This window comes from Bufo gargarizans, chromosome 7 (genome assembly GCF_014858855.1).
Source record: "Bufo gargarizans isolate SCDJY-AF-19 chromosome 7, ASM1485885v1, whole genome shotgun sequence".
Classification (NCBI taxonomy): domain Eukaryota; kingdom Metazoa; phylum Chordata; class Amphibia; order Anura; family Bufonidae; genus Bufo; species Bufo gargarizans.
Window position 1 is genome coordinate 27,826,031 of NC_058086.1, and position 24,317 is coordinate 27,850,347.

General features: G+C 46.3%; 1 protein-coding gene across 4 annotated transcripts in view; it reads left to right on the forward strand.

The window, feature by feature from the left end:
- Positions 1–21,590, forward strand: part of TTC39A (tetratricopeptide repeat domain 39A) — a 65,001-nt gene extending 43,411 nt beyond the window's left edge. For all 4 annotated transcript variants that reach the window (XM_044301822.1, XM_044301825.1, XM_044301824.1 and 1 more), the window contains exons 9-18: positions 3,571–3,679; positions 3,808–3,875; positions 6,570–6,629; positions 8,984–9,145; positions 10,526–10,617; positions 13,239–13,359; positions 14,108–14,228; positions 15,614–15,728; positions 19,711–19,827; positions 20,428–21,590. In XM_044301822.1, the coding sequence (XP_044157757.1) occupies positions 3,571–3,679; positions 3,808–3,875; positions 6,570–6,629; positions 8,984–9,145; positions 10,526–10,617; positions 13,239–13,359; positions 14,108–14,228; positions 15,614–15,728; positions 19,711–19,827; positions 20,428–20,521 (1,059 nt within the window). In that variant the 3' untranslated portion in view covers positions 20,522–21,590. The remainder of the gene's footprint in view (positions 1–3,570; positions 3,680–3,807; positions 3,876–6,569; positions 6,630–8,983; positions 9,146–10,525; positions 10,618–13,238; positions 13,360–14,107; positions 14,229–15,613; positions 15,729–19,710; positions 19,828–20,427) is intronic.
- Positions 21,591–24,317: the final 2,727 nt, after the last annotated feature.

The following is a 24,317-nucleotide window of genomic DNA, read 5'->3' on the forward strand; positions in this document are numbered from 1 at the left end:
TTTCCGTTTGTGAGATCCATTCAGGGCAGAAAACGGATCACTTTGCATTCCAATGCATTTTGAATGGAAAAGGATCCGCTCAGAATGCATCAGTTTACCAGTTCCGTCTCCATTCTGCTTTGGAGACAGACCGCGTGTTGGTGTCCGTCTGATGAAACTGAGCAAAACAGATTCGTCCTGGCACACAATGTAAGTCAATGGGGAAGGATACGTTTTTACTGACACAATCTGACGGATCCGTCCTCCATTGACTTTCAATGGTGTTCAAGACGTCTTGGCTATGTTAAAGATAATGCAAACGGATCCGTTCTGAACGGATGCAGACGGTTGTATTATCTGAACGGATCCGTCCATGACACAAAACGCAAGTGTGAAAGTAGCCTAAGGCCCCTTTCACACGGGCGAGATTTCCGCGCGGGTGCAATGCGTGAGGTGAACGCATTGCACCCGCACTGAATCCGGACCCATTCACTTCAATGGGGCTGCGCACATGAGCGGTGATTTTCACGCATCACTTGTGCGTTGCGTGAAAATCGCAACATGCTCTATATTGTGCGTTTTTCACGCAACGCAGGCCCCATAGAAGTGAATGGGGCTGCGTGAAAATCGCATGGTTGCTAGGTGACAATCTGGATGGGGACCCGATCTTTATTATTTTCCCTTATAACATGGTTATAAGGGAAAATAATAGCATTCTGAATACAGACTGCAAAGTAAATTAGGGATGGAGGGGTTAAAAAAGAATTTTTTTTTAATTAAACTCACCTCGTCCACTTGTTCGCGCAGCCCGGCTCATCTTCTTTCTTCTTCTTTGAGGACCTGGGAGGAAAAGGACCTTTGGTGACGTCACTGCCCTCATCATATGGACCATCACTTCTTCTTTGAGGACCTGGGAGGAAAAGGACCTTTGGTGACGTCACTGCCCTCATCACATGGACCATCACTTCTTCTTTGAGGACCTGGGAGGAAAAGGACCTTTGGTGACGTCACTGCGCTCATCACATGGTCCATCCCCATGGTGATGGACCATGTGATGAAGGCAGTGACGTCGCCAAAGGTCCTTTTCCTCCCAGGTCCTCAAAGAAGAAGAAAGAAGACGAGCCGGGCTGCGTGAAGTGGATGAGGGGAGTTTAATAAAAAAAAAAATTTTTAACCCCTCCATCCCTAATGCTATTATTTTCCTTTATAACCATGTTATAAGGGAAAATAATAAAATCTACACAACACCGTTCCCAAACCCGAACTTCTGTGAAGAAGTCCGGGTTCGGGTCTGGGTACCAAACATGCCGATTTTTCTCACGCGCGTGCAAAACGCATCAAAACGCTTTGCACTTGCGCAGAAAAATCTGCCATTTTCCCGCAACGCACCGCATCTTTTCCCAAACGCCCGTGTGACCCCAGCCTAAGGCCTCATGCACACGACCGTTGTGTGCATCCGTGGCCGTTGTGCCGTTTTCTGTTTTTTTTCGCGGACCCATTGACTTTCAATGGGTCCGTGGAAAAATCGGAAAATGCACCGTTTTGCAGCCGAGGCCGTGATCCGTGTATCCTGTCCGTCAAAAAAATATGACCTGTCCTATTTTTTTGACGGACAACGGTTCACGGACCCATTCAAGTCAATGGGTCCGTGAAAGAACACGGATGCACACAAGATTGGCATCCGTGTTCGTGATCCGTGGCCGTAGGTTGCTTTCATACAGACGGATCCGAAGATCCGTCTGCATAAAAGCTTTTTCTGATCTAAGTTTTCACTTCGTGAAAACTCATTTCCGACAGTATATTCTAACACAGAAGCGTTCCCATGGTGATGGGGACGCTTCTAGTTAGAATACACTGCAAACTTTGTACAAGACTGCCCCCTGCTGCCTGGCAGCACCCGATCTCTTACAGGGGGATATGATAGCACAATTAACCCCTTCAGGTGCGGCACCTAAAGGGGTTAATTGTACTATCATATTCCCCTGTAAGAGATCAGGGCTGCCAGGCAGCAGGGGCAGACCCCCCCCCCCCCAGTTTGAATATCATTGGTGGCACAGTGTGCCCCCACCATCGCCCCCCCCCCTCCCTCCCTCTATTGTATTAAATCGTTGGTGGCACAGTGTGCCAACCACCATCGGCCCCCCTCCCTCCCTCTATTGTATTAAATCGTTGGTGGCACAGTGTGCCAACCACCATCGCCCCCCCCCTCTATAGCAGTAACATTGGTGGCAGTGTGCGGTCTCAACAGTAGAAGATTCATACTTACCTGCTTGCTGCTGCGATGTCTGTGAACGGCCGGGAGCTCCTCCTACTGGTAAGTGACAGTTCTTTAGCAATGCGCCGCACAGACCTTTCAGTTACCAGTAGGAGGAGCTCCCGGCCGTTCACAGACATCGCAGCAGCAAGCAGGTAAAGTATGAATCTTCTACTGTTGAGACCGCACACTGCCACCAATGTTACTGCTATAGAGGGGGGGGGCGATGGTGGTTGGCACACTGTGCCACCAACGATTTAATACAATAGAGGGAGGGAGGGGGGCCGATGGTGGTTGGCACACTGTGCCACCAACGATTTAATACAATAGAGGGAGGGAGGGGGGCCGATGGTGGTTGGCACACTGTGCCACCAACGATTTAATACAATAGAGGGAGGGAGGGGGGGGCGATGGTGGGGGCACACTGTGCCACCAATGATATTCAAACTGGGGAGGGGGGGGGGGTCTGCCCCTGCTGCCTGGCAGCCCTGATCTCTTACAGGGGAATATGATAGTACAATTAACCCCTTTAGGTGCCGCACCTAAAGGGGTTAATTGTGCTATCATATCCCCCAGTAAGAGATCGGGTGCTGCCAGGCAGCAGGGGGCAGTCTTGTACAAAGTTTGTAGTGTATTCTAACCTGAAGCGTCCCCATCACCATGGGAACGCCTCTGTGTTAGAATATACTGTCGGATCTGAGGTTCACGAAGTAGCTCATATCCGACAGTATATTCTAACATACAGGCGTTCCCATGGTGATGGGGACGCTTCAAGTTAAAATATACCATCGGATTGGAGAAAACTCCAATCCGATGGTATAAAAGAACTCCAGACTTTACATTGAAAGTCAATGGGGACGGATCCGTTTGAAATGGCACCATATTGTGTCAACATCAAACGGATCCGTCCCCATTGACTTGCATTGTAATTCAGGACGGATCCGTTTGGCTCCGCACGGCCAGGCGGACGCCAAAACGACTTTTTTTTCATGTCCGTGGATCCTCCAAAAATCAAGGAAGACCCACGGACGAAAAAACGGTCACGGATCACGGACCCACGGACCGTGAAAAAAAACTGTCGTGTGCATGAGGCCTAAGACAGATAAAACAAGTCCTTATATATAACAGTCGGGAATAGCTACTAACTAGCAACTAGTTTACCAGAGAAGTGGCCTTGATTGGTTGGATCTGAGTCTGAGACATTGTATGTTGAGTCTGGTTTCAAGTCGATGGGTCAGAAAAGACCATTGTCTGCTGAAAATATTGTATCCTGCGGCCTTTGTATCTTCTTGAGGGACCAGTGTAATTTCTAATCCTTTCCTGTTGATTGTTCCCAGGACTATGGACTGATGCAGCTCCAGGAGGGGGCAGCCGACCACAGTTTCCGAGCCTTGCTCTGCACCCTGCTCCTCCTGTGCTACCACACCTTCCTGAGCTTTGTGCTGGGTGAGCTGATTTCTTCAATACTGGAATTACATTATAACTTTATGAACCAGTATCCTTTTTCATGAGCACATAAAATCATACTGGTTCACACATTGTACTTTAAACTGGATGATCCTTTCATGATCTAGGCACGGGCAAAGGAAACATCGAAGAAGCAGAAATATTGCTGCAACCATATTTAAAACGCTACCCCAAGGTACGGTCAGGTACACTGTTCTCTTTACTTTTCCAATTTAATTTGTATTTTAATTTATTCTGCTTTGGGCAATGGACCTAAAGTCATTGTCTGTAATCTGGGATACAATTTATACACAAGTGTTCAGTTGCACCGCCACAGGTCAAAATACACGTCGAGTCCCATTATTATGACCACCATCTTATATCCAGGGTATCCACCATGTGCAGTATGGCGAGCAGCTAGACGGGCCGGGAGTGACTCAGTAAGGTCCTGGTAGGTTGTCCCAGGTATCTGGAGCCATACTGAATGCAGTGCGTCCCACAGCTGCTGGAGGGGGCGTGGGGGGGATTCATAGAGCGAATACGATGATCGAGGTGGTCCTACAGCTCAATTGTGTTCAAGTCTGGGGAATTAGGAGGCCAGAGTAGTACTTGGTGGTGAGCTGCTCCACTGTAGCGTGTCGGTCCACCCTCGCACACCTACATAGGATGAATAAAAAATACATCCTCAATAGGACTTACATTCCATCTAACTTCATACAGATCTAATATATGTATAAGTAGCATGTAAGCTCCCCCTAGTGGTGACTGTAGGAAGCCAGAATTATATCATTTAAAGGGGTTTTCCAGACTCCTGATATTGATGACCTATCTTCAAGATAAGTGATCAATATCCGATCAGTGGTCTGACACCCCACGCCCCTACCAATCAGCTGTCCCCTGCAGCCAATGGCACTGAAACTAGCACTTTTACCAGAACCTAAAGCTCAGTTTAAAGTGTGGTGGCCATGTCACTGCAGCTCAGCTCCCTTTCACCTGAATGGTACCCCAGCACTTTGAACATAGCTGTGCTTCTGGCTCTGCCCAAAGCGCTAGTTCCGGCGCCAGGAGCAGCTGATAGGCAAGGGCAAGTGGTGTCGGACCCCCACTAATTGGATATTGATTAACTATCCTGAGGATAAGTCATCAATATCAGGAGCCTGGAAAAAAGAAACCTCTTTGCAGGGGATAATGGAGCTTGGTTAGATAGACCAGGCTTGTGTTACCCCTTTCTTCTACCACCGCAGTCGTAGCCACCACGTAGCCAGTGGTCTATGCAAAGGGGGAATATTAATTACCAATTTTTATGCAAATATCAATAATTAACATTCATAAATAGGAGTCGTCATCTAGTGATGACGCCTCCTATTTATACCTTTATATTAAAAACACTACTATTCCTTTGCCTTACGCTAATCACTAAACTAGCTGCATGCGCCTTACTAACTACCGCTAGTAACCACACGTTACACAGTAGGTACAAATGACACACAGTATTTATTAACACCTACAGTACACAACGCACACAATGCACTAACAATACAGCACTAAATGTACGGTACTAAACTACACTACACAATCCCAAATTCCACCCCACACACTATCTATACAATACACTAGCAACCCACCCAACCTGGACTGGAACTATCCCTGCAGGGCAAGGATTAAATACCACAGTAGCAGTGGAATTATAGGGGTTAATGGTAGGACAGCAGGGATAGGGGTATATCAGGGAGGGGTTAATGGTATAATAGGGGTGGGTAGGGGTCACCGGTGGGCAAATAGGGGTAACTCAGGGTACGTTGGTGGGATAGGGTTAAGTAGGGGTCAGATGGTATAGGGTTAGATCGTTGGTGGTATAGGGAGGGTTGGTGGAATAGGGAGGGTTAGGGGTCCATAGGGGCTATAGGTATAGGGTAGGTAATCGGTGGGATAGGGTAGTTAGGGGTTAATGATACTTATGCTCGTCTTCCAGGGGGGTTGCTCGTCTCTAGGGGGGTCCTTCTGGTCCGGGCTGCAGGCTCCTTCTCCCCCCCCCCCCCCCCCGGGTGCAGGGCTGCTGGATATTTATATCCCGCAGCTCGCACTCCCGGGCCGCCCGCGCTGTGGCGCATGCGCTATGCTGTGCGCTCGCCACGGGCAAGAGACACAGGGGGCGCGGCGATATGACGTCACCGCGCTGGTCTGCGCGTCCCTGCATGCGCACAGCAGGGTCGCGCCACTTGCTGACAGGCGGGAGAAGCCTTTGATCTCCCGCCTGCAGCACTTTGCATTCCAGACAGCGCGATTGTAATCGCGCTGCCGGAATGCGCATAACAGAAGGAGGGGAGCTCTTTGGCGCATACAGGATGAGCAGACTTTTGTCCGGTCATTCTGATGCAATTAGCCAGATGGCATCAGTGTGAATGCTTGGGACACATTATTGGCTTCAGGTGAACCAGGGGACATTATATGTAATATACATGTAGATGGATGCTTGGGGCACATCTATACACATGTATACACCATATAGCCATGATTTTGGGATATATATATATATATATGAGGGGACACATAGGGGGATATATTAGAGGGCACATATTTCCCACAGGGGCCACAATGAGTCCCTGTGGACCACTAAGAGCAGATGTGCGCAGATGCTGGGCACATCTGCGCACATCATCCTATAATGTGGCAGTTAATGCATGCCTATATATTATACATGCATGCACGTGTTTGTATATATATATATATATATGCATACGTCTCAACCCTTCCTCAACAGTCTACAATGAGATAATAATACATGAAGGTTTAATTGGCACGGTTGTCACATTGATGATTATTTTACCATGCTGAGAATGTCATTGCTTTTATCATCAGGATTAAACCCCCTCCATGTTTTCCTCTTCAGGGGGCCATATTCCTATTTTTCGCTGGAAGAATTGAAGAAATTAAAGGCAATGTTGACGCGGTAAATGAGCAGCCTCCTATTAGGATAAATGTGCAGTATAAGGCCTATTGCACACGACCGTATGGCTTTTTCAGTGTTTTGCGGTCCGTTTTTCATGGATCCGTTGTTCCGCTTTTTGTTTCCGTTGTGTTTCTGTTTCAGTTCCGTTTTTCCGTATGGCATATACAGTATACAGTAATTACATAGATAAAATTGGGCTGGCTATAACATTTTCAATAGATGGTTCAGGAAAAAACGGAACGGAAACGGAAGACATACGGATGCATTTCCGTATGTGTTCCGTTTTTTTGGCGGATCTATTGACTTGAATGGAGCCACGGACCGTGATTTGCGGGCAATAATAGGACATGTTCTATGTTAAAACGGAATGGAAAAACGGAAATACGGAAACGGAATGCATACGGAGTACATTCCGTTTTTTTGGCAGAACCATTGAAATGAATGGTTCCGTATACGGACCATATACGGAACGCAAAAAACGGCCAGTAAACGGGGAAAATAAACGGCCGTGTGCAGGAGGCCTAAGTATACAGCTATAGTGAATGAACAGCTCTGCCTACTCCCAGCAGGCGGCGTTCCCCTAGAGCGGTGTTTCCCAACCAGTGTGCCTCCAGCTGTTGCAAAACTACAACTCCCAGCATGCCCGCACAACCAAAGGCTGGAGGCACACTGGTTGGGAAACACCGCTCTAGAGAAGCATCGAAACCACTGTCCCAATTCATTGTGTTTATCTGTATCTAGATCTGTATGGGAGATTTATCAAAACGGGTGCTCTCTGCACCGATCTGCGCCTAATTTAGGGCTCATGCACACAAATGTATGTATTTTGCAGTCTTCAAAACATGGATCTGCAAAAAAAATGGTGTGATGTCAGTGTTACATCCGGTTTTTTTTTGGATCCATTGTAACAATGCCTGTCCTTGTCTGCAAAGCTGACCCGAATAGGACATGTTCTATCCTTTTGCAGAGAGGACTTGCAAACATATGGATACGGAATGCACATGGAATTATTTCCATTTTTTTGCGGCACCATTGAAATCAATGGGTCTGCAGCCTCAAAAAAAAACTGAACGGACAGGGACAAAAAATACGTTCCTGTGCATGAGCCCTTATGATGAGGCACAGGCCTCGTCATAAATCAGGTGCATCCTGCTGCCGTCCGTGCACTGCCAAAGCTCAGAGCTGCCGTAGATTTCTGGCTTCATTTGCACCAGAAAACTGGTGTAAATGAAGATAAATTTGTCACGCCCCTTTCGGAAAAGTGGCGAGGGTGGCGTAAAAAGAGCCAGTTGTGACCTTTTTTTTTTCTTTAAAAAGTTGCATTTAAAAAGTCACACACGGCCCGCGTCTTTTTAAAGCTTCTTTTCTGGTGCGAGGGAAATTATAAATCTCCCGCTATATTACAGTGTATATTCTGTGGACTAAAGCGAGTCAAATTTATTACCTTAAATCAGGCATGTCCAAACTGCGGCCCTCCAGCTGTTCCAAAACTACAACTCCCAGCATGCCTGGATAGCTTACAGCTATTAGAGCATGCTGGGAGTTGTAGTTTTGAAACAGCTGGAGGGCCGCAGTTTGGACATGCCTGCCTTAAATAAACCCTTTAAAAGTGTGTTCCTGGAGTTCAATATTCATAGGTGGGGGTGACGGGAGCTATTGGAAGAGTCGGTGGCACTCTGATGAGCCTTGAAGCCTCTCCCTAGACCAGTGACGGTGACGTCATGGGCATCGGTCACATGCCAGGGTGTAGCTCAGGTACATTCAAGTGAATGGGCCTGGGCTGCAATACCAAGATCAGCCACTATACAATGCACGGTGCTCTGTTATAGGTTGTGAGGGGGCTGCGGCGCCCACTGGAACACCATGGCCTCTTCAAACAGAGGATCGGTGGGACTTCCAGGTGTCAAACCCTCACCGATCAAATATCGATTACCCATCCTGAGGATAGCCCATCAATATGAAATCCTAGAGAATTAACCAGAAGCTTACACGCATATTGTAGCCTGTATAGGAGCCCTATAGGCAAGGGGGGTTACTGCCACCTTAAAATATATTTTATTATATATAGTAGATACATGTCAGCTGAACCCCCCCAATTTCAGCAGATCAGCAGGCTAACTGATGTGTATGGGGGTCTCCTGATTCTCCTCTGATGGTAGAGGTAGAGGAGAAGATCCGGCATATTGGAGTTTCAACACGTCGGATCCTTCGTTCCTGCAGAATACAAACCAACTTATTGTTCTTCTAAAAGAGCAGTGGGTTGTACACTGTCCTGAACCAAGGATCTTCACTTGTCTTTGTCCTCTCAGGATCTTCACTTTTAAGGGTGCCATTCTATCATCTTGTTCTTCTAGGCTATCACGAGGTTTGAGGAATGCTGTGAAGCTCAACAGAACTGGAAGCAGTTCCATCATATGTGTTACTGGCAGCTAATGTGGTGCTTCTCCTACAAGCAGCAGTGGAAGATGGCGTATTTCTATGCTGATCTCCTTAGCAAGGAGAGCTCCTGGTCAAAGGTACGGGATACACGAGAATGGAGAAACTAGCCGGTAGTTGTAGTCCTGGTCCATCTGAGGATCCACCAGCAGGTCCAGAGTCTAACACCATAGTGGGCGGCCTCGAAGGTTCAGCAGAGGACACCAACCCAATCACTAGGGTCTATATTAGTGAGGAGCGAATCAATTCCACGCGAATCCGATCCCTTCATACAGACGATTCCTCACTCTACCCGCCGATTAATATTGACGCATGCGTCGTTACGGGGAGTATGGACGCATGCTCAAATTATTTGCCTACAAAAATGAATCAGCGATTCTGCATGCGGCGCTAAATTATTTTGATACGGACTCATAGTCGTGCAGGCACCAATACCTGACAACAGTGCATGCGTGAGATTATCAAGGCCGCGTGAGATGTATGGCCATATTGTCTGCCATATTGAAGCGACGGGGTGCTTCATCACAAGCGTAAATTAATTTAGCTGAACGAAACGATTTATATGAATGAATCGATTCACAAATAACCTATAAGACCTTACTGATGATGTCCTGTGCAGGGGCGCCTCACCCATGAGGCCAGGTGAGGCGATCTCCTCAGGCAGCCCCAGGTAGGGTCAAGAGGGGGGCAGCGGAGGGGCCATGGGCTGAAGGGAAGGGGTTAGGTGAAGAAATTGGCATTGGTGGAGGGACGGACGCCGTTTCAGTTTTCTCCTTGGGCAGCAGAAAGGCTACAAAAACACGAGCTTCTAAAAACTTTTTTAAAAATATTTCCAGCATTTGGACCCCAAGGGGTTGTCCCCACAAGACACACTCTGTCCATAAGCTCTATAACAACATTGAGGGCCTAGAGTCGGGAAGGAAGAAGTTTCCCGGTCTGACAGACCAAGTCTGGTCAGGCATTTCCTTGTCGCTTAATCACATGTGGCCGAGCAGCACCCTTACTACGAGGGTCGTCATGATGTACGTCTATGATCTCATGGGTGTCAGGTGATCACATATTATTGGCTGAACCAGGAATAAAGTAAAGGAGGAGGTATGCATGTTGGGTGGAACCGACCTCAAATACGATATAAGGGCTAATGCACGCCGTTTGTGGACTCATCCGCGATCGGCAACATATGGTCTATTTTTTTGCAGTGCGGAGGGACAGACCGAAATTCGTGCCTCCGCTCCACACCGCATCTTGCGGACCCATTGAAGTCAATGGGTCCACATCCGTGATATGGGTAGCACACAGCCGGTGTCTGTATATTGCAGACCTGCTGTATGCGGGCTACAATACGGACCCTAAGTTGACTGCTTATAACATATGGCGTGTACGCGTGTATGATATTTTTTCTAATAAACCCGTCTTACCTAGTATGGTAACATTTTATTTTTGCCCCTTTGACTACGCAGGCTACATACATATACATGAAAGCTGCTTACCTCAGCATGTTCGAAGAAGAAGCCACAAAGCCTTTCGGAGAGGATGAAGTTAAGCTTTTTAGGTTGGTTCCAAAATAAACATCTCCTTGTGAATGTTTTCAGGGATCAGAAATGATGGGAGTGATACTCTGTCAGATTACATTGTGTTTACCCGATAGGACGTCCCGCACATGAGATCCCCCTTTGCATTACATTAGATGTTTATTCCCCCTGGGCACCCTTCGCTTTGCCGGAAGGAGAAATGGGGGTTAGAATTGGTGATCAGATAATGGAAGTTATGGGGGTTAACTTAAAGGGGTTATCCTATAACTAATGTAAAAGATGAAAACCAGACATCATATAATACATGACAATCTCTTTCTAACAAAGCTAGGACCAGCCCTGTACCTCACATGGGTCCAGAGATCTCCACATTCATGGCTCTGCTACTTTTATATCAAGCTGACAGCTCAAGGGGCATGTCTTTTCTGCTGCAGCTCAGGGGGTGTGTCTAAGCTCTCCCTATCACAGCTCAGGGGGCGTGTCTCAGCTCTCCCTATCACAGCTCAGAGGGCGTGTCTAAGCTCTCCCTATCACAGCTCAGGGGGCGTGTCTCAGCTCTCCCTATCACAGCTCAGGAGGCAGTTGAAGGATAAAACTGAGCATGTGCGGCCATCTCAATGAGCAGGTCAAAGAAATTAGAAAAAAACAGCAGGTGGCGCTATGCAGATACATTTTATAGAATAACTCAGTGGCTCTGCTAAATGTTTAATGACATACAATTACAAAATTATTCAGATCCAGGCGCTGGTTTGAAAACTGTAGAATCTTTTTCATGGGACAACCCCTTTAAGGCTATGGACATATTTGGGGGCATTTTTTATTATTGCATTTTACTCATTTGAGGCTAAATTCATTTTTTAATTCGTCTTTATTAATAACGTTCAGCCATTTTTGAGATACAAGGGTTAAAAATCAGCTGTCACAGTCTATTTTCTTTGGATAACATCATCTGATGGCTCATGTGTTGCGTTTATCTCTGATGTCCTAACCTCGTAAACAGTTGTAAGCCATGGTCTTATCAGATTGATAAGAATTGAGCTATAATAAGTGTTTATGAGGTCAAGAGATCAGAGATAAGAGTGTTCAGGATTCAAAGAAAACTGACGGCCTGATTTTTAACCCTTATATCTCAGAAATGACTGAACATTTTTTAATAAAGACCTATTGAAAAAAAGATTTTTAGCCCAAAATGACTAAAATGCAATCATGAAAAAATTGCCCCGAAGGTGTTCATAGCCTTTAAAATATCCCCAAAATGATGGTGATGGGTATAGGTGGAGTGACCATACTCTTAATTACAGCACTCCTTCAAGAGTCCCTGTCAGCAGGATCAACCCTATTGCCTGTTTGAGTGATCTCGCTGATTAAAACCATAACTTTATCCACTAAATCCATTGTTTCTTTAGTTTAGATATGCAAATTAGGGCTTAGGTGCACCGAGGGGAGTGCCATGACTGGCTAAGCAGGGACATTAACGCGCTGTGTGCACAGAAGTCCTAATTAGCATATCAATTAAAACTAACATGACTCTGCAAAGGTGTTACGGATTTTGGTGATACGTGTATCATTTTAAACCCTACCATACAGTATGCTAGGTTGAATAGGGTTGATCCTGCTAACAGGATTTTTAAGGATATTATATTAATGGTCTACCATTAGGAGAGGTTATCAATGTATGATTGTTTGAGGTACCCCTACGGCAGTGTTCCCCAACTCCATCCTCAGGGCCACCTGCCAATATCCCCCGAATACCTGCGGTAAGTCCTGATGCATTGACACTAATTGTATCACCTGCTGAATACTAAGGAAATCCTGGCCGGCAGGTGGGCCCTGAGGACCGGAGTTGGGGAACACTGACCTACGGGACCCACATATCATCAGAATCAAGTGGCAGTGGCTCTTTTTGGAATTCCATGGCCCCCTTCACTGTAGTCACCTGCACAGCAATTGTAGACAATGTGGTATTTTGCCCAGTACTGCAGCATCACCCACTGAAGTGACTGGCACAGAGCATGGTTCAGCAGCAGTACCCGACACAGACACACAGGTATAAGGAGGACACAACTGTGCCGGGTACAGGGGTGCACCACCAATGAGGCCAGGTGAGGCGATCGCCTCAGGCAGCACCAGGTAGGGGCAAGAGGTGGGCAGCAGAAGGGGCATGGGCAATGAGCGCTTTCATTGTGGCAAAGGGGTTAGGTTAAGAAATTGGCATTCGGGGTGGGGGGGCGTTGTATCAGTTTTTGCCTCAGGCAGCAGAAAGGCTAGGTGCACCCCTGGCCGGGTACCATGGTGCTCCATACAATAACCCCATTAAAGTGCAAGCAATACGGAAAAAAAGGAAATGTAAGTGATCTGTGCACCTTAAATTGCTGAGGCTCAGGTTTTCAGGACTTGGATATTTTCGTAAAACCAAATAACTGAGCAGGAAATCCTGTTGCGTTTAATGGAGCGAGGTCTGTACCCATTCTGACGGCCAGACACAGGGGACATCAAACTTTTCTTCCGTAAAAGCTGGAGCCTCAGCAGAATAGCTGAGGATTAGTGTACATGTCGGGAAGACATGCGACCTGATGCCTCGCCCTGGATTTTTGCCTGATTTCTATTAGTAACAGACCATATGCTTCTCTTTCCACTGCAGGCAGGTGCCAAGCCTAAAAGTGAAAATAGCCGGGAAATCGCTTCCAACTGAAAAATTTGCTATAAGAAAATCTCGGAGATATCAAGCTCAGAATCCTGTGCCTTTACCCGTCCCCCCTTTGGTATGAGCCCGATCTGCTATGTTATATGTACATTTTCTCCTTCTCGTCCTGCCACTATGTATTGGCATGTGGCTCTCAAGTGCTGGATGACACGCTGAATGACTGTTCTCTAGAATACCATGGAAGGTCTTTAAAGAGAGTCTGCCAGCAGTTTTGTGGATGCAAAACTGCTGACAGACATAGGTAGGGGTAGGGGACAGAAGGTCATACTCAACATAGCTCTGACCCTGGAGTGCTGTAGAAATGCTGGGGGTGTCATACCCAGGCTCGGACTGGCCCACAGGGGTACAGGGGAATCCCCCAGTGGGCCCCTAAGCAAGGTGGGCCCCTAGTCTCCCAGCCCCTGCACAAGTGGCACATAACACATTAGATTTACTGCACTACATACATATATTCAATGTACAGCACCTCAACCAGCCTATGTTCATATAAAAAAACTTTAATTATTTATTATATTCAAATGTATCTGTACAGTGGGCCCCCAAAATAAATTTTACTGGTGGGCCCTAGGTACCCCAGTCCGACACTGGTCATACCCACAAGTGCACCGGGTGCTTCAGGCTCAGTGTATGAGCTGCTTCCACCGCCCCTTCACTTCGCTGTGAGTGATGGCTGTAGCGCTCTCCTGGTTTGGAGTCCCAAGAAAAGTCTAATTTTTGCACCATGATTTAAAAAATTTTAACCCAAGAAAACAGGTGCAAAGCTATTGATAAATTCCCGCTAGGACTTCTATTCTTCTCTCTTCCAGGAAATGATGTACATCTGGAATGGCTATGCGATTATTGGAAAGCAGAAGAGCCTCACAGAAGACATGTTACTCACACTGAGCAAGGCCGAGGAGGGTCTGAGGAAACTGCAAGGAACTACAGGTACCAACTGCTGTAGTTTAAGGCAAGCGCTTAGTTCTAGGGCAGGTTTGCCTTTTATGATGCCTGCCTAAGGGCTCATGCAGACAGCCGTATGTTGATTTCAGCATCTGATCCGCAATTTTGCAGATTAGATGCGGACCCATTCAATTCTATGGGGCCCTTTTCTTCTGTCCTGCTGCTCCGCAAAACAAATAAAACATGTCCAATACTTGTCAGTAAAAATCAGGACGTGGCCCCATTGAAGTCTATGGGTCCGCAAAACAGCGGAATGCAATCAGTTTTTTGCGGAAATGCTGAACTGTCCGCAAAAACACAGATCCGCATTTTTGAGGAGAGCAAAAAACATACGTCCGTCTGCATGAGCCCTAAGTCTTACGTGCCCCGTTCACCACCTGTATCATAATGTCATTAAAGGCTATGTACACCTTCCGGTAATTTTTTTTTCATGATTGCATTTTACTCATTTTGGGCTAAAAATCATTTTATTTCAATTGGTCTTTGTTAAAACTTTTCAGTCGTTTTTGAGATCCAGGGGTTAAAATCAGTCTGTCTGCAGAGTATCACTTCTCCGGTGACAGCTCATGTGAAGCCTCATCTCTGACCTTCTCACCTTATAAATACTCATTACAACTGATAAGAATATGGCTTAAATGAGTGTTTACGAGGTCAGGAGATCAGAGATAGGGCTTCACATGAGCCATCAGCTGGCCGGACTAGGTGATGCTCAGACTGATTTTTAACCCATATATCTCAAAAACAGCTGAAATATATATATTTTTTTAATATGGGCCATTTGAAAAAATATTTTTTGCATGAGGCCTAAATGAGTAGTCTGATATAAGGGAAAAAAAGTTCTGTTTTTCTCCAGAAACAGCGCCACTCGTGTTCATGGGCAGTGTCTAGTATTGCAGCATGGGCTGAGCTGCAGTACCAGATGCATCCCATGGAAAGGGGTGGTGCTGTTCCTGGACAGTAAAAAGCAGACCGTTTTTTTTTTCATTGGGCAACACATTTAATACCCTCCGCCATGGTTTCATTTTTATGTTCCTGGGCAGGTTTTCCTCCCTGTCTATGGTCTCCACCGCATTGTCAATGATGAGGCCACAGTCCAGGACAATCTGAAATTTATGACTGAGCAGTATGGATTTTGTGACATTGTTTTGTTTTTTTTTACTACAAAATATTCAGTGCTTTTAGTAAAAAATCCAGTATGGCGGACATATCCTACTTACATAGTAATTTTCTTCTATTGAGCCTACATGGAAGCATCTGGCAGGTACCTCGGACAGTCGTCTAATAGCTTTCCGAGTGCAGGGTTCGGCCATCCGTGTATCGGGTCATTCGGAAACATAATGGAAATAAATGTGTTTTGTGCTCTTTGTCAGACACAGATTTTCTGATGGACGATCAATGTCTGGTGAAACTGCTGAAAGGTCTGTGCTTGAAGTATCTGGACAGAATGGGCGATGCCGAGGAGTGCTTCAAATACATCCAGAAAAAGTGAGTAAGAAGGAAGGATAATACTGAAACTGCAGGTAAACCGTCGGGCAGCGTTGTGTATGCCAGTCTATTGTGGGCACCCTGAAGTAGGTTGGGTGGTGACACAGTAGAAAGAAGCGGAAGAAAGTGGGGGCGGTGTTATTGGAGAAGTTTGGATCTAGAGCATTCTGTGCTGAACCAGAAGAGGGTTGTTACGTTGGATCGTGGAATATAACGTACAGCAGTGATGGCGAAACTTTTACAGAGGGAGCGCGTAACTACCATAGCGGCAGACCATGCGACTGCTATGGGGCCCACGGCAAGAGGGGTCCAGTCTTAGTTGGGATTATCTCCTCTTCTACTGGACGTGAAAACCTGGTCAGGACTCTACCCTCTAAGGCCTAGTTCACACAATCGTTTTTTTTGCGAGTGTATGGGCCGTTTGTTTGCTTTCCGTATATGGTCCGTATACGGAACCATTCTTTTCAACGGTTCCGCATTAAAACGGAATGTGTTCCGTAAGCATTCAGTTTCTGTATTTCTGTTCCGTTGAAAGATAGAACATGTCCTATTAGATAGAACATGTCCGTGGCTCCATTCAAGTCAATGGGTCCGCAAAAAAAATGGAACACATACGGAAATACATCCGTATGTCTTCCGTATCCGTTCCGTTTTTGCGGAACCATCTATTGAAAATGTTATGCTCAGCCCAATTTTTTCTATGTAATTACTGTATACTGTATATGCCATAATGAAAAACGGAAAGGAAAAACAGAACAGAAACACAACGGAAGGCCGAGTTTTCCGCGCAGGTGCAATGCGTGACGTGAACGCACAGCACCCGGACTGAATCCTGACCCATTCATTTCAATAGGTCTGTGTACATCAGTTCTGCGTTGCGTGAAAATCGCAGCACGTTCTATATTCTGGGTTTTTCACGCAGCCCTGGCCCCATAGAAGTGAATAGAGCTTCAGTGAAAAACGCATTGCATCTGGAAGCAAGTGTGGATGAAAAGCGTTTTTCACTGATGGTTGCTAGGAGATGTTGTTTGTAAACCTTCAGTTTTTTATGATGCGCATAAAAAATGCATCAAAACGGATTGCACCGCGTGAAAAAAAAACTGAACAACTGAACGCAATCGCAGATACTTGCTTGCAAAATGGTTTCACTGGAAGCATCCTGAACGCATCCGGACCTAATCCGTCACGCTCGTGTGAAAGAGGCCTAAAAGCACAACTTTAGGCCTCATGCACACGACCGTTGTTGTGTTCTGTTCCGCAAAATGGGGTTCCGTTGTTCCGTGATCCATTTCTGTTTCCGTGTGTCTTCCTTTATTTTTGTAGGATCACCAGACATGAAGGAAAGTAAAAAAATCTAAGACAAGTTTGCCATGCAAATGATAGGAAAAAAACGGACGCGCGTGACAATCTTGTGTGCCTCCGTGTTTTTTAGCGGTCCCATTGATTTGAATGGGTCCGCGAAAGGTTTTTTCCGCAAAAATAATAGGACAGGTTATATTTTTTGGACGGACTGGAACCACGGATCACGGACGCGGATGACAAACGGTGCTGTGATGAATACCACCCCTCGTGCCCGCTGACGTCAACCACGTCGAGCTCACGAGACCTGGTATGATCACAGGGTTTACCAAAAACGTGAAGTTACGCTCTCCAGAAGAGCACGTAAGGTCAGGCTGGTATAGTTTACACACACACCTCCTGTCCACGCGGACACAGAGAGGCGACAAGCTGAGAGAGCCTGGTCACTGCCGCAGTGAAAACAGCCCACACTCAGCCCGGGTAACTGCCACCAGTTTCTCGTTTGATATAGGCCCGGTCCGCTAACGGGATTATATAGGGTCAGAAACCAACCCGGGGTAGCTTATAACTAGGCCAAAACACGGACGTGGGGATTCGTGATCGAGATACAAGATAGCACAAGATTAAATTATAGATGTAATCACTATAAGAGCGCACTAGATATGACACAATATACACAGACAATATATATACAGTGGTCTGAGGTTACAGATACAGATTATATGGGTACAACTGGGCTAAGCAGTGTAAAAGTAAGTTACCAAGTATGATGAAAGTTCCTTGGGATGTCCTGAGCTGGAGGCCACACGAGGGGCTGTGATCTCCTGCTATTTCCTGGGTCCCTCTAAACACATGTGTAGGATGTGACCCCTCTTCAGAGAAAGACGCCGCCTACTTGCGGGCACCAGGCTTTTAACCTGTAGCCGGCCCATCGGGTCCACTCCCCCTCTTCTGGGCTGACGGTGAATGACCCACAAAACCCTTTAGGGGTCATAGCTCCAGACCAGAGGGTCACAGGGAGATGGTTCTGGGACTAATGGACCTGCCTGGGTTCCGGCTACAAGTAGAGCCCAAACCTGGTACCGGTAGGTGGCTTCTATGGGGAGATATGGGTATCTCCCTACCCCGACTGGGTACGAGTAAACAAAGACCATGGGACCGTACCTCGTGGCCACCGGGACACAAATATGTATCCGGTTTGCGCCTGCGATGGCCGGGCGCTTCATAATTCCTTATGAGAGGTAGGTGCCAATATGTCTGGGGAGTCTCATTGATCCGGGCAAGAGCAGATACCCCCTGCTGAGAGTTTTCCTGCCGGATTCAGGTGGCTCCAAACTGCTGCCTGGAGGTGTGAACTTCTCCTTGAAGCTTGGACCCCCTGGGGCGTCTTCCTGGCCCACTGACACTCAGATTGCTGGGGGGGGGGTGGAAACTTATTTTGCATATACACTGAATCATGCCAAGAGGTGCATAAAATTACAATCAGGGCTGGGGGCTTTGAAGCAGGGAAATCCTCTGGATTTCCCTACCTCTGCTGTCTGTCAGCAAATGGGGGGTGTGAGGACATGGCTGACAGTAAATATTAATCCATATTCCTCACAGGTGCATTAGCCGAGTTTTCAACGGACCCATTGAAAGTCAATGGGTCCGCAGAAAATCACGAAAAACGGCACAACGGACACGGAACAAAACAACGGTCGTGTGCATGAGGCCTTAGGCAAATGAGGCAGAAACCCTTCTGTCCTGTGTGGGGGCCCGGTTTGATCCTTGCTATGGGGGCCCTTACTTCTCTATGTACGCCACTGCTGGAACCCTCTTATTTATCGCAAAGTGCCGACACAGCAAACAGTCCAATATAGTATATCTTCTATGTACTTTATCATTCGTTCAATGCGCTGCCTTTGTCGTTCGTAGCGCGCCCTGCGCTGATAAATGGCGGGAAAAGTCTGAGGCTTATTGGTACGCCTTAGGCTACTTTCGCATCTGCGTTTTTGTTGGATCCGTCGTGGATCAGCAAAAACGCTTCCGTCATGATAATACGACCGTCTGCATCCTTTATGACCGGATCCGGCTTTATTATCTCTAAGATAGCCATGACGGTTCCGTCTCTAAAACCATTGCAAATCAATGGGGGACGGATCCGTTTTCTTTTGTGTCGGAGAAAATGTATTCGTCACCATTGACTTACATTGTGAGTCATGACGGATCCGTCTTGCTCGCATCCCAGGACGCACTCAAAAACGCTGCTTGCATGGCTTTTGTGTGCGTCATGGGAACGCAATGAAACGGAACGCAATGCATTCTGTTCCCTTCAGTTCAGTTTTCCCCCGCCATTGAGATCCTATGATGGATCTCAATAGCGGAAGGTGTGACAGTAGCCTAGACTTTTTCCAGGGTGCAGCTGCCCACAGAGAGAGGGCTCTGAGGGCCCTATCTGGAACCCGTGCCATAGGTTTTCCATCACTGCCTTACAGTATAGTTGGTCGATTTCGGGAGCACCCTAACTTTAAGATATCTCCTAAGCGGGGGCGGGACAAGTTCGACTGGTGGCTAAAGTTTTACAACAAGCTCCCTATTTTTGTTTGTGGCTCCTCGGTGTCCACCCTGAAGAAGTAATGGGATCCGATCTGTAGATACAAGGTGGTTGCTGTCATTTTACATAACGGATACATTCCCTTTGCAGTGAAAAGAAGATTAAATATGATGAATACCTGGTACCCAATGCACTGCTGGAGCTGGCTCTATTGTATCTTCAGCTAGACAGGAGGGAAGAGGCCATTAAGCTACTTGAAAATGCAAAGTAAGGAGAAATGTATAATATGCAAACCTTATATGTGACAGTATACGAGTGCCGCTAATATAGAGGACTAATCTGGTACAAGTTGTGCATCTGCAGTGATTGCAGCCTTTAACATACACCGATCTCCCAGAACATTAAAGGGCTCGTCTCACTTCAGCAAAATTCATGTAGAGAAAGTCAATACCAGGCACTTACTAATGTATTGTGATTGTCCATATTGCCTCCTGTGCTGGCTGGATTCATTTTTACACATCCGGAGGGGGGGGGGGGGGGGGGGGGGTTTACGACCTCCCTGTAATCCATCAGCGGTGGCCGTGCTTGCACACTATAGGAAAAAGCACCGGCCTATGCGTGCTCCCACAGTCCCAGCCGGCGCTTTAGAATCAGACGACAAAGGATTTGTTTGTAGTCTGTTGCTATAGAAACCCATAGGCCTGCATTGCAGCTGTAGACAAAAAGTGGTAGGATATTTCTAACCAAGGCTATTTGCAAAGTTGTTCATAAAAAAAAAATAAAAAAATAAAAAATGATAGGTTGCAAAAGTATACACGCCCTCTTTTAAAAGCTTATATGTTTGATGCTTGAATTTTCTTCCGCCAGACAAAATTACAAGAATTATTCCATGGAGTCTCGAACGCATTTCAGAATCCAGGACGCTCTACTACAAGCCAAATCTGTTCCGAACGGTTGCTGACAAATTCCCCCCCCCCACCCCGGGGATGAACTTCCTAGTATTTATTTTACGAGAACTGCTATTTCCCACAAAGATGGGGTAAAGTGAAAGGACAATGGTGGGTTGTATGCTGGATTCTCTAAATTATTTGTCCAAAGGTGATTTCCACAGGGTATTTTTTGTAGCCTTGATCCTAAATCTGGCTGCTTCTCCCTGTTACGATCCTTATGTTTTACTGAAAATTCTTGACCGAGTTGTAATGATCATCAATCAGGGTTTTGAGAATTTATTTATACTCTTTCCACATTAGCTATAAAATGTTTGTTATGTTGCAGTCTGTGAAAAATTAAGTCAATGTGTCCAACAAGACAAAGGGCTCACAGGTCAGGTTCAATTTGGAGTTCTACCACTAGATGGTGCTAGATCAAACTTGAGGTTTTGGGCAGCAGTGGGACATTGTTCCTTTGTTATCATGGCTGAAGCGGTCTGACACTTGTATGATGTTCTTAAAGGGATGTTTTCACTATAGTCGTGGGCTGCCCGGACCCCCACTGATCCTCCGACTGACGGAGAAGCAGTGCTGGTTCAGCACTAATGCTCCTTCACACAGCAGCACCGTCAGCCTCCTGCTATGTGAGAAATTACAACATGCTTAGTGGCAGGGGTCCCAGAGGTCGGACCCCCACCAATCATAATGTTATGACATTTCCTAATAATTGTGTATTCATGTATCAAGGTGATGAAATTCAATTCCCTTCTGCTGCCATCACTCCCGACACGTCCATTTTAGTAAATAGAAGAAGCTCATTCTCGCTCATTGTCCCCTTATTAGTAATGATTGCTGCCTTAATAGGCCGGGACGAACCGGCTTTAGACCCTACAGGGAAATTTCCCGGTCACCCAAGCCTTCCTCACGGCCGCTGGCTGGGTACAAAACGAACTGATGCTCTAAGCATTAATTAATACTAGGAGCATCAGGTACTTATGTACCTGGCCAATGGACGCAGGTGCTCTCCTGAATTCAACTGTATTGCCATCTTCAGGACAGGGATACAGTTGAATATTGTGGTATAGGCAGCACTATTTTGTGCTGCACTGTGATATTTGGTTCTGCAGGGGCGGTATCTTGTGCTGCACTACAGTATTGCAGGCCCCGCCTACTTCTGTTGTTTCTGCCTACTTGTGTTTAGTCAATTTGGACCTGCCTACAACATGGGGCCTCTTTAAGTTCCCAGTCCGCCCATGCTTATGGGGACGAATGATCACAACTACGATCATTCATCCTAAGTTCTATTGTTTTTCCGCAGCACATCGAATCCTGGACAACCCCTTTAATCCTACGTTGTGCCATTACTCTGTTACTGCTCATTGACAACTGGGTGGCACTACCGCCTTTGTCAGAAGGGTGTGTCTCTACAAAGTCGGGCACGGTCAGCTCCGATTGGACAGCGTCAGACTGTGTATGGACATATCCTTTACTGGAAACCCCTAGTTGTCAATGTATTCATATATTTCTAGCAGGAATAACAGAAGAACGATACAAAAGCAGAATTCTAAGGAATATTTACTAAAACAGACATGTTGGGAGAACTGGAAGATCCTGAAAATGAGATTTTTGGTTTATGAAACATTTGTTTAGATTTATCTCTTGTGATTCAGCCGTGGTCAGGGCCGAGCACCGGACAAGAGGATCCTCCAATGGGCCCTTATCCAAAAGCCCATTATGTCTGTCTGTCATAGGAGCTGAGGATCACTTACCTGCTGCTGGGGTTATTACATTGTTGGGTTATTTTACCTATTCTCATTGATGCTACATTATATCTATCAGTGGGGGAGGGGATGAATTTATAAATTCCTCTAGTGGCCCCAAAATACTGCACTCCAACACCAGCTATCCCTCTGTGGATAATGCTTAACCCTATGGAGGATCGGTCAGATTGTGAACCCACCACTCCTGCTGTGCTCCTGATGGTGGTCACAGGGCCCTTTTTATATTTGCCGTTTGGGCAGGCAGCGATCAGAACTGAGAAAGTTCACCTACGATCATTGTTCCCTCATTAGCAATGATGGCTGTCTTATGGGGACAAATGATCGCAACTATGATCATTCCTCCTAAGTTCCATTGTTTCTCCGCTGCACATCCCCGTTTACACAAGTCAATGTGCTGTCGACAAGGGAGGCTTGTCTACCAATTATTGGGGACAAATGCTCATAGGAACGTTACCCTACCTACTATTTCCAGAATACTACACACAGGAGCGTAACTTACCATAGCGGCAGCCCATGCGACTGCTATTGGGCCCAGGGCAAGAGGGGGCCCAGTTGGAATCATCTCCTCTTTTACTTGGTCAGGACTCTACCCTCTAAAAAAAGAGATGCTCAACTTTTGGTTCTCGACCTGTTGTAAAACTACAACTCCCACCATGCCCTGCTGTAGGCTCTCCGGGTAGTCTGGGAGTTGTAGTTTTGCAACAGCTGGAGGGCCGCAGGTTGAGCATCCCTGCTCTAAAGGAACAACTTTTTGCAAACGAGGCAGTAGAAAAAATGGCCCAAGGGTGAGTGAAAGGGGCTTAGGCGGAAACCCTTCTGTCCTGTGTGGGGGCCCCGGTTTGATCTTTGCTATGGGGCCCTTACTTCTCTATGTACGCCACTGACTACACATGTCCAATATTGGGTCCAATGCTGGAGTAATGCTCGGACCTGATATCGGGGCCAGTCTTTTATTCTGAACCTGCTCCTTTTCCTCCTTGGATTAGGAAAGATGTTGCCAAAAATATTCCGGAAACTTTTACATGTTTTTATAAAAGTTTTTACTGAATCTGATGTTTCCTAATGAGAAAGCATTCTGTATTTTTCTATTATTTGTGCAGAATAAATGGTCCTTTGGTCCACTGATGTGTGTCATTACTCACAGCAGAGTGCATTATCCCTCCCCTCCCCCGACATACCCCTCTACATACGCTAGATTATATTTCTAAGAAGCTGTCCATATCATACACCCAGAAAAGACACACAAAAACAGCAACCATTTTACGTGTGAATGTTCACTTTAAAAGGCACCTGTCACGTTGACCATGGTGTTTGAGCTGCAGGCAGCAGGTTATAGAGCAGGAGGAGCTGAGCAGAGAGGTATAGGGTTTTATGGGAAAAGATTCAGTGTTTTATGCCTTTAATTTCCTGCTCATTCTGGGTTGTGAAGTCCAAGAGGCGGAGCTATCAGTGATTGACAGCTATCTGTGTATACACAGTCATAGAGGGAAGGCTGTCAGTCACTGATAGCTCCGCCTCCTGGACCTCACAGACTAGAACGAGCAGGAATGTAAATGAATCAAACACAAGTTTTACTGAATCTTTTCCCATAAAACTATACATCAATCTGTTCAGCTCCTCCTGCTCTATAACAGGCTGCCTGCAGATTAGATCGGATTTTTATGCTGACAGTTTCCCTTTAATCTTCTCACAAAACATTTAACATATGACGACTTACATCACATATCCAAAGATAAGTCCGTAAGTTGCAAAAAGTCCATAAAGTGCTTTCAAATACCTACAAAAGCAAGTATATTGGATCCACACATCAGATTGTTTAAGCCTGAAAGGCCTTAATGGATGTTGCAATGTTAATGCATTATTTGTGTAAGGCCTCATGCACACGACCGGATGTATTTTGCAGCCCACAAAAAATACGGATGACGTCCGTGTGCATTCCTTATTTTGCGGAACGGAACAGCTGGCCCCTAATAGAACAGTTGGATCCTAATAATAGGACATGTTCTATTTTTTATTTTTTTTTGCAAAACGGACATACGGAAACAGA